This window comes from Camelina sativa, chromosome 9 (assembly GCF_000633955.1).
Source record: "Camelina sativa cultivar DH55 chromosome 9, Cs, whole genome shotgun sequence".
Lineage (NCBI taxonomy): Eukaryota > Viridiplantae > Streptophyta > Magnoliopsida > Brassicales > Brassicaceae > Camelina > Camelina sativa.
In genome coordinates this window covers 4080893-4091745 of record NC_025693.1, presented here as the reverse complement: position 1 = coordinate 4091745, position 10853 = coordinate 4080893, and the positions used below count along the sequence as shown (strand labels likewise).

General features: G+C 39.6%; 3 protein-coding genes across 5 annotated transcripts; 2 read left to right on the top strand and 1 right to left on the bottom strand.

Moving 5' to 3' along the window:
* LOC109126643 lies at positions 610–2155 on the bottom strand. Of its 3 annotated transcripts, none has more exons than XR_002033547.1 (5): positions 1920–2155; positions 1601–1832; positions 1408–1514; positions 1295–1317; positions 610–1088 (listed from the first exon to the last, which is right to left on the bottom strand). XR_002033547.1 is itself a non-coding variant. In XM_019230391.1 (4 exons), exons 1-4 carry the CDS (start codon positions 1841–1843, stop codon positions 1081–1083), a joined length of 381 nt encoding a protein of 126 aa, XP_019085936.1. In that variant the 5' UTR covers positions 1844–2155; the 3' UTR covers positions 610–1080. The 3 variants fall into 3 exon arrangements, 1 of the variants encoding a protein (XP_019085936.1); XR_002033548.1 differs by having other exon boundaries at positions 1601–1784; XM_019230391.1 differs by having other exon boundaries at positions 1601–2155.
* On the top strand, positions 2184–3094 carry LOC104714998 (cytochrome P450 71B3-like). The gene is made up of 2 exons (XM_010432456.2): positions 2184–2511; positions 2594–3094. Exons 1-2 carry the CDS (start codon positions 2221–2223, stop codon positions 3092–3094), a joined length of 792 nt encoding a protein of 263 aa, XP_010430758.1. The 5' UTR covers positions 2184–2220.
* On the top strand, positions 3054–5089 carry LOC104710422 (cytochrome P450 71B3-like). The gene is made up of 2 exons (XM_010427026.2): positions 3054–4247; positions 4330–5089. Exons 1-2 carry the CDS (start codon positions 3339–3341, stop codon positions 4936–4938), a joined length of 1518 nt encoding a protein of 505 aa, XP_010425328.1. The 5' UTR covers positions 3054–3338; the 3' UTR covers positions 4939–5089.

Sequence of the window (10853 nt, the reverse complement as noted above, 5' to 3'; positions counted from 1 at the left end):
TTGTTTTGGTTGTTGAAATAACACTTGTTGTCGCGTGTCTCGGTTTATATAGAGAACGTGACTGTAAGAAAATGGTTACTACGTTTATTTCAATCCATTTGATAGTCAATGCTAGAAGCTTCTCACTAGTAAAAACAGAGCCTATAGCCATGGAATATTCTGTGAATAAGGCCACATTCTCGTGGCTATATGACCACACAGACACGGCAAGACACGGAAAAAAATCGTGTCTATACGATCGTGGATTAAAATATTTCGTGGCTTTTCGTGACGTTATAGTCACGATTTTGACACGCGTATTTCGTGACACAAATTGCCACGGAATAGTCAGGCAAATTTTTGTGGTCAGTTAGCCACGATTCAGTTCATGTCTATTCAGTGACTAAGTAGACACGAAGCACTTGTGTCTAAAACAATGGCTTTTTTTTAACCATGAACCACCGTAACCTGGTTATTGTGAAGAATTTAGAAATTGAAACCTGTACCCCAAAATACTAAAATTTGAAACGTGAAATGCAAATTCTAAAATCTGAATCGTGAAATATAAAATCTAAAATAAAATACCATAGATTTCCAAAGTTTTACAAAAAGATCCATGAGATTCCAAAATACTTACAAAAGCCGATTAAGTATTACGAAAGATGCAAATATTTTGCAAAGCAAGCTAAAAATACAAGATAACAATAAAGTAAGAGACACACCGCTTATCTAAGTGCTTGTGAAGTTAAAGTCACGAGTCGCACAACATTTTTCAAAGTCAGCTTGTTGAGCTCGAGTCAAAAGTGGAGTCGAGGTCGAGGCAGAGTTAGGCATTGTGGCATTCAGGACAATGGGATTACTAGGTTTTGCAGCAGGATCAAAAGGTTGAGTATGATTAACTCGTTGGAGGGTAGCAGAATTCACCCCAAGAGCCTGTAGAATCACATTTAGTGAAGCTCGTGTTGCAGCCATCTCGTCCTTGAACTCACTCTTCAAGGCTATCATATCATCTTTGTGCGTCGTCATGTCAGTCTTGAGAGTTTCAACATCAAAATCCCGGTATTGAACACTGCCTATTCCATAATACGTCCTTTGCTTGACTTACCCCGCTGTGAATGGATATAAAACCAAATTAATATAAACCAACAATCAAAGACAAACATTCAGATCAAAAGTAAAAAAAAACTAGTCCAAACAAAAACTAAATCAAAACAATGAAGATTCTCTTATGGATTGTGAATGAAAATGTGCAGACATCATACACCTACAAAACATCATCCACATAATACAAAAGTGAAAGTTATTTCAATAGTACCTTGACTCCCAATAGAAGTTTTGCTACAACATTAAAAGAAGACATTAGTATTTGTAAGTAAGTAAACTAAGTTATGTAGAGTAAAAAAAGTAGTATAAATTTTGAACACTTACCACAAAAGATTGCCACCAGTTAGTTTTCCTCTCCTGAGAAACAAATTTCCAGCTTGACTATTGTCCCATGTAGTTGCCTTGCCAAGTCCCAGGGGTCTACACCGAACCTGGCAGAAGAAAAAATAAGAATCAGAGACAAAGAAGATTACACATTCATGATATACATATTTCTAGAATTTTGCTTACTAATTACCATAAAGCGCCATTGATTTTTCTTGGATGGAGGTGTGGTTGGCACGTAGTAGTGCCTCTTCGATTCTACGAGCGTAGTTGTTTTCAGCTGAAGATGTTGCGCTTGTAGATCCAATAGCTCCTGGAGGCATGGAAGGACCTGGAGGAATGGGAGAACCCAAAGGTGAAGACCTTGTAGGCCTTCTCTGTTGCATATATGCAAACAAAGCAGAACACATACATTGAAAGGGGATCTGAAGAACATACCCAAAACCTAAACGTTTATACATTGAAATGGGATCTGAAGAAACCCATATCGAGAAGAGAAGAAGAAGATTTACCCAGTAGATTTAAGTTGGAAGGCCGTGTGCGACGACGGTTAGAGGCTTGGCCGGACGGAGTCATCGATTCGAATTGGAGAACCGTAAGCGTTTGTTTATGAAGTGTGTTTTTGTTGAGAGAGAGATAAATTTTTTTTTTCTAAGTGTTAAGTTAGAAATGGAGGCAGAGATAATAAAACACATAAGGGGAGGGTTTCCTTGCTTTTAACCTAATGTAAAAGTTTCTCTATTAACCCGGGAACCCATTATTTCTCCCANATCGGAAACCAAACATATCAATAAGGAAAAGATTGAAGAATTGATGTTTGAAGCTATAACAAATATGTCTTTCAAATTTTCCGATCTCTTCCCTACTGCTGGTATCGGAAGGTTTATGGACTTTATTTTAGGAGAACATAAGAGACTTCACAACAGTTTCGTTGAAGTTGATACTTTTGTCAAGAAAATAGTTGATGATCATTCGAAGATTAGACATGGAGTAACATCTCAAGATCGTCCTGATATCGTTGATGTGATGTTGGAAATGTTACACAAACACGAACAAGATGATTCTTTCAAGCTCACAGTTGATCATCTCCATGGAGTCATCTCAGTAAGCATAGAATCTTTATTTAGTTCATGACTCTTGATAAGTCTAGACCTAACCTAATCATATTTCTTGACCAATTGATCAGAATATATTTCTTGCTGGAGTAGACACAAGTGCTGTCACCATGATTTGGGCGATGGCAGAGCTTATTAAAAACCCGCGTGTGATGAAGAAAGTTCAAGATGAGATCCGAAGTTGCATTGGAATCAAACAAAATGAAAGAATCGACGAAGAAGGTGTTGATAAGCTTCAATACTTGAAGCTTGTGATCAAAGAAACCTTAAGACTACACCCACCAGCTCCTCTATTAATTCCAAGAGAAACAATGAGTCAAATCAATATTCAAGGCTACAACATTCCCCCAAAAACCCTTATTTTGGTAAACGCATGGTCTATCGGCCAAAACCCTTACCGCTGGGAAAGTCCAGAGGAGTTTATCCCGGAGAGGTTTATTGATTTTCCTGTGGATTACAGAGGACAGAGTTTTGAAATGTTACCGTTTGGTTCTGGCCGGAGGATGTGTCCGGGANGTTTTTACTGTTTTTTCATTTTCGTGACTTTATGTGACTATTTTGTCACTATTTAAAAAAAAGTTACGGAATGACCGTGACGAGGAAGTGGCTATATGATATTTTTTTACTAGTGACTCTGTCTTATCTCAAACCTTATCCCGACCGACGACACAAAACGACATTTAACTTTGTATATATCAAAACCAACCTGTTTCTGTATATTTAAAAGTCTTCTCAGAGTAGATTTAAATCGAAACTTGTTGTTTTGTACTAAATACTCTGTTTCTCTATCTCCGAAAAAACAAAGGAACAAAAACAATGGCGACTCTTCTGTCTTTCTTCTTACTTCTATCCCTTCCCGTTCTCTTCTTGGTAATTTACACCAAGAAGATCAAAGACTCAAAACAGAGATTTCCTCCGAGCCCACCAAAGCTTCCTTTCATCGGAAACCTACACCAGCTTCGAGGATTGCTTCACATATGTCTTCACGATCTCTCCAAGAAATATGGACCAGTGATGCATCTCAGTCTAGGGTTTATCCCAGTTGTGGTAATCTCATCAAGTGAAGCAGCAGAAGAAGTTCTTAAAACCCATGACCTAGAGTGTTGTACACGACCCAAGGCTCTTGGAATGCAAACATTTTCGCGTAACGGTAAAGACATTGGTTTTGCGTCATACGGTGAGGGATGGAGAGAATTGCGCAAGATTGCTATTCTCGAGTTCTTCAACACGAAAAAGGTTCGATCTTTTAGGTATATCAGAGAGGAAGAAAATAACTTGATGGTCAAGAAACTGACAGAATCAGCTTTGAAGCAACCTCCGGTGGATTTAGGCAAAACCCTTTTCTCTCTATCTGCGAGTATCGTATTTAGATCTGCCTTTGGACATAATTTATCGGAAACCAAACATATCAATAAGGAAAAGATTGAAGAATTGATGTTTGAAGCTATAACAAATATGTCTTTCAAATTTTCCGATCTCTTCCCTACTGCTGGTATCGGAAGGTTTATGGACTTTATTTTAGGAGAACATAAGAGACTTCACAACAGTTTCGTTGAAGTTGATACTTTTGTCAAGAAAATAGTTGATGATCATTCGAAGATTAGACATGGAGTAACATCTCAAGATCGTCCTGATATCGTTGATGTGATGTTGGAAATGTTACACAAACACGAACAAGATGATTCTTTCAAGCTCACAGTTGATCATCTCCATGGAGTCATCTCAGTAAGCATAGAATCTTTATTTAGTTCATGACTCTTGATAAGTCTAGACCTAACCTAATCATATTTCTTGACCAATTGATCAGAATATATTTCTTGCTGGAGTAGACACAAGTGCTGTCACCATGATTTGGGCGATGGCAGAGCTTATTAAAAACCCGCGTGTGATGAAGAAAGTTCAAGATGAGATCCGAAGTTGCATTGGAATCAAACAAAATGAAAGAATCGACGAAGAAGGTGTTGATAAGCTTCAATACTTGAAGCTTGTGATCAAAGAAACCTTAAGACTACACCCACCAGCTCCTCTATTAATTCCAAGAGAAACAATGAGTCAAATCAATATTCAAGGCTACAACATTCCCCCAAAAACCCTTATTTTGGTAAACGCATGGTCTATCGGCCAAAACCCTTACCGCTGGGAAAGTCCAGAGGAGTTTATCCCGGAGAGGTTTATTGATTTTCCTGTGGATTACAGAGGACAGAGTTTTGAAATGTTACCGTTTGGTTCTGGCCGGAGGATGTGTCCGGGAATGGCTTTTGGGATTTCGACAGTTGAACTGGGACTCTTGAACTTGCTTTACTTCTTTAATTGGAGATTACCTGAGGAGAATCAAGATATGAACATGGAAGAAGCTGGTGATGTCATAATTGTTAAGAAATTTCCTCTTGAGCTTCTTCCTATTATTCGCCAGTGATAGGGTGACATAATCTTAAGGAACAAGAAGTAAAACTTGGTAATAGATCAGACTTAATTAGACTAGTTATGTTTTGTTTTTTTTTTTAATAATAAAACTTGTTGGACAAGGATAAAGCTCATTTGTTTTATTATGGCAGTGATAACTGATCACATCATNCTTCAACACGAAAAAGGTTCGATCTTTTAGGTATATCAGAGAGGAAGAAAATAACTTGATGGTCAAGAAACTGACAGAATCAGCTTTGAAGCAACCTCCGGTGGATTTAGGCAAAACCCTTTTCTCTCTATCTGCGAGTATCGTATTTAGATCTGCCTTTGGACATANATTAGGATTTCGATTATGTGGTGCCAAAGTTGTCCACATTTCAGTTTCCTGCATTGACATGCGTGGAGTAGGTAGTGTACATGCAAGTAAAAATATCCTCAATTCCTCTTGGGTTGTGAGTATGTTAGCGTAATACTGTAATTCTTTGTATTCCCTCTTTAGAATGTGCGTGCGTAGCATATTACCCAAATTTCAAAACCGCGTTTTTCATCAAAACGACAAAAAACCGAGTTCTCTCATCAAAATTACAAAACTGTGTGTTTTCCACTAAAAATGTAAAATTGAGTTTTTTTTTTTTTTTTTTTTTTTTTTTTTTTTTTTTTTTTTTTTTTTTTTTTTTTTTNAGTAACTTCAAGATTAGTCGCCCAATCTGGAGGAAGAGCGTTTACAAAGGAAGATACAGAAAGTAAAGATCTAGAAGAGCGAGCAAGACAGTCTGCTCGGACGTTTGATGTTCGGGGAATCTGCGTCAGAGTGAAGGAGGGAAAAGATGATCTGAGTGAAAGGAAGTCCTCCAAAAAGTGCGAAAAAGCTGGCCAGTCGTCCGGATCCTGCACCATTGCCACCAGTTCAGCGCTGTCTGACTCAAAATGCTGACAATCAATCCCTATCGCCCGAAGGGACTCCATCGCCCATACCAGGGCATTAAGCTCCGAGTGAAGAGAAGAGGGGCTACGATGAAGACTGCGAGCCCCCACAAGTAGTGTCCTATCCTCCTTAGTCCCATACCACCAACCCAAACCCTCTAAAGGGTCAGATCCTTTCCATGATCCATCAACCTGACACCGAACAGAAAACACCCATTCCTCCGGACCGGCTGGGGGGTTAAAAAGTTCCCCGAGAAGGACTTTGCCTCCTCCCACAAAAGTTTGTCGGTTGTCGCCTGATTTATAATATCAATTGGCTCCGCCTCAATTCCTTGGAAAACTTTTTTATTCCTATCTTTCCAAATTGTCCACAATATCCAGGGTAACAAATATCCAATACCCGGACCCCCGGAACTCGACAATGCCCTATAATATAATAAGTCTAAATTTGAATACACTGATCCAAAGGGAAAACCTGTCGAAGAAAGATGCAACGGCGATAGCTCCCAAACCAAACGAGAACGTTCACACACAAAAAGAGCATGATTAATAGATTCCTCCGCACAAACACACCGTTGACACATAACCTCGCACCTTACACCCCTATGTGCGATCCGTTCCTTCACAGGAAGACAACCAGAGGCCACCTGCCAAAAGAAATGTTGGACCTTTGAGGGGACCTCAAGCTTCCAAGCTTGGGCGCGTAAAACATTGCACGTTGGCCCGATTTCAGCTTCCTTTTGTAATCCTCGTGCAAGCCGATAGCCAGTCCTCACGGAATACTTACCGGACTTAGTATAATGCCAAATCAATCTATCCGGACGAAAAGTCTTACTAATCGCCAAACTCTGTATAAGCGGTATATCCGCTGGATCCATATACTCCTGTAAAATTGGCAAATGCCAATCCATCGTTAAGGGATTAATTAAATGGCTAACCATCAAATTAGGATGTAGAACTCTCCCTCTACCATTCGCTGGTCTTGGCTGATCATCGGGTATCCAAGGATCCCTCCATACCGAAATGTCACTCCCCGAGCCTACTAACCACCGTGCCCCACGTTCCACTAGTCCCTTGACTGAAAAGATACTCCTCCACGCAAAGGAAGGAGAATAAGGTTTACTTGCCCGTAGAGGATGTTTTCCCCGGAAATATCTGCCACGCATCACCCGAGCCATTAAAGAATGCGGGTAATGAATCAACCTCCAATACTGCTTAGCCAACATTGCATCATTGAATTCTTCCAAAGCACGAAAGCCCAAGCCCCCATCACCTTTGTCCTCACACATTTTATCCCAAGCTACCCAATGCAGGCCTCTAGCCTTATCATTAGACTTCCACCAGAAATTCGAAATAGCACCTGTAAGTTTGGTTGTCAACGCCTGTGGCAATTTAAAGCACGACATGACATGGGTTGGCAGAGCTAACGCCACCGACTTGATCATAATTTCTTTACCCCCCTTCGATAAGGTCTTCGCCGACCAACCGTTAACTCTCTCATCCAGACGATCATTAACATAACTAAAAACGTTAGTCCTCGAGCCCTGAAGATTCTCAGGTATTCCCAAATAAGAACCCATACCCCCTTCACTAGAGATTCCAATAACTGTTTTAATCCGGGATTCCAATAACTGTTCTCAAGTAAAATTGAGTTTTGTCACCAACATTTTTTAACTAAAAATCTATTTGAGAGCTAACAACAAATNCATCGCCCGAAGAGACTCCATCGCCCATACCAGGGCATTAAGCTCCGAGTGAAGAGAAGAGGGGCTACGATGAAGACTGCGAGCCCCCACAAGTAGTGTCCTATCCTCCTTAGTCCCATACCACCAACCCAAACCCTCTAAAGGGTCAGATCCTTTCCATGATCCATCAACCTGACACCGAACAGAAAACACCCATTCCTCCGGACCGGCTGGGGGGTTAAAAAGTTCCCCGAGAAGGACTTTGCCTCCTCCCACAAAAGTTTGTCGGTTGTCGCCTGATTTATAATATCAATTGGCTCCGCCTCAATTCCTTGGAAAACTTTTTTATTCCTATCTTTCCAAATTGTCCACAATATCCAGGGTAACAAATATCCAATACCCGGACCCCCGGAACTCGACAATGCCCTATAATATAATAAGTCTAAATTTGAATACACTGATCCAAAGGGAAAACCTGTCGAAGAAAGATGCAACGGCGATAGCTCCCAAACCAAACGAGAACGTTCACACACAAAAAGAGCATGATTAATAGATTCCTCCGCACAAACACACCGTTGACACATAACCTCGCACCTTACACCCCTATGTGCGATCCGTTCCTTCACAGGAAGACAACCAGAGGCCACCTGCCAAAAGAAATGTTGGACCTTTGAGGGGACCTCAAGCTTCCAAGCTTGGGCGCGTAAAACATTGCACGTTGGCCCGATTTCAGCTTCCTTTTGTAATCCTCGTGCAAGCCGATAGCCAGTCCTCACGGAATACTTACCGGACTTAGTATAATGCCAAATCAATCTATCCGGACGAAAAGTCTTACTAATCGCCAAACTCTGTATAAGCGGTATATCCGCTGGATCCATATACTCCTGTAAAATTGGCAAATGCCAATCCATCGTTAAGGGATTAATTAAATGGCTAACCATCAAATTAGGATGTAGAACTCTCCCTCTACCATTCGCTGGTCTTGGCTGATCATCGGGTATCCAAGGATCCCTCCATACCGAAATGTCACTCCCCGAGCCTACTAACCACCGTGCCCCACGTTCCACTAGTCCCTTGACTGAAAAGATACTCCTCCACGCAAAGGAAGGAGAATAAGGTTTACTTGCCCGTAGAGGATGTTTTCCCCGGAAATATCTGCCACGCATCACCCGAGCCATTAAAGAATGCGGGTAATGAATCAACCTCCAATACTGCTTAGCCAACATTGCATCATTGAATTCTTCCAAAGCACGAAAGCCCAAGCCCCCATCACCTTTGTCCTCACACATTTTATCCCAAGCTACCCAATGCAGGCCTCTAGCCTTATCATTAGACTTCCACCAGAAATTCGAAATAGCACCTGTAAGTTTGGTTGTCAACGCCTGTGGCAATTTAAAGCACGACATGACATGGGTTGGCAGAGCTAACGCCACCGACTTGATCATAATTTCTTTACCCCCCTTCGATAAGGTCTTCGCCGACCAACCGTTAACTCTCTCATCCAGACGATCATTAACATAACTAAAAACGTTAGTCCTCGAGCCCTGAAGATTCTCAGGTATTCCCAAATAAGAACCCATACCCCCTTCACTAGAGATTCCAATAACTGTTTTAATCCGGGATTCCAATAACTGTTCTCAAGTAAAATTGAGTTTTGTCACCAACATTTTTTAACTAAAAATCTATTTGAGAGCTAACAACAAATAATTTATCAGATACGTTTCTGATTTTTTTGTGGACGAATGTCATATATCGTAACAAAAATTTTGTGGACACATTATTGAGTAAACGAGAAGCTGGAAAGTATATCGTAACAGAAATAATCGAACTCCTCCTATTGACCCATTCGTGAGTAGATTGAAAATAACTGTCCAGTCAGTAGAGAAGTTACCATCAAGAAGCTTGGAAGCAAGATCCGACCACACTTCTCTCGAGTATGGACATTCGAAAAACAAATGATTCCTGGTTTCCAATGGCACTTGACAGAAGACACAAGATATGGGAGCCCCAACATTCCAACTCATCATCCGATCTCCCGCTGTTAATCTATTTCTTGTTGCAAGCCAAGCATAAAAACAAAATTTTGGCAGGGCATGGCGTAAACATATGCCTTGGGAACAATCCTGCCTAGTGTGCTGCACCCGAGTTGCCCCCACACTTCTTTGTGTTAAAGGAGTCCTTATTACCAACCCATTTCCCTCTCCCAAGAACCACATGCTCTGTTTCAATTAGTCCCTTAGTTTGTATCTCATCAATACCTCACTTTCTCTAGAGGACACTATTGTTCCTCGGGGTAACGTGTTTGAAATTAGTGGGTATCTACAAACAAAGTTATCTCCCCACACATGATGCATAGATGATGTATTTTTAGTTGTTTATATATTTTTATTGATTTGTGATTATGACAGAATCATATATATACATGATTTGATTGTTTGATACATATACTGAGTATAGTTTTCATTAATTCTATATAAATATAAATTGTAGGTGTGATTCTTTATATATGGCAGCAAATTCGTCATTTTTTTGTTCTTTGAAATGTTGAATAAACATAGTTATTATCCACAATAAAATCATGTTCATCTTGTTATGAGACACATTTTGTTTTCCAAAGAGTAGATGAAGAGAACAAGTTCTATACTGCTGAAAATTCTTAAAATATCCATTACACTACAAGAAAAAAATCAATTTGCTAGGAACATTTGCGAGGAAAATTATCCCTCGCAAATTTGCGATAGAATTGTGAGACATCTGCTACAAACAGAAAATTCCTAGCAAATTCCTCGCAAAATTGTGAGGGAGTGGGTCCTCGGAAGTCCATCGCAAATTTGCGAGATATTTACAAGATAAATTAACATTCCTCGCAAATCCATTGCAAATTTGCGACAGTTTTGCGATGACAGCATCCATAGCAAATTTGCAAGGGATAGGCGAAGGAATTGCGAGAGTCATCGCAAATCTATTGCAAATCGAGAAAATAAACTCAAAAAAGTAATTAGAAAATTTAATCTAATATGAATAAATTTGAGTGTTCATAAGATTAATCAGATAAATTTCTATATATTTTTTTTAAATCAACTTTTACATTTTCATATGTTTGTTAGTTTAATAATACTAATTTCACATCTCAAACATAAATCCCAATTCCTATACCCCAAACCCTATACCACAAACCCTTAACGTACCTCAAAACCTTAAATCATAAACTCTAAAATTTAAAGTTTAAACTTTAAAATTCCTAATCAGAGAAATTAAATTATAAATCGTAGAACCAAAAATTAACTATTATATATACATAAAACCAATATTTAAA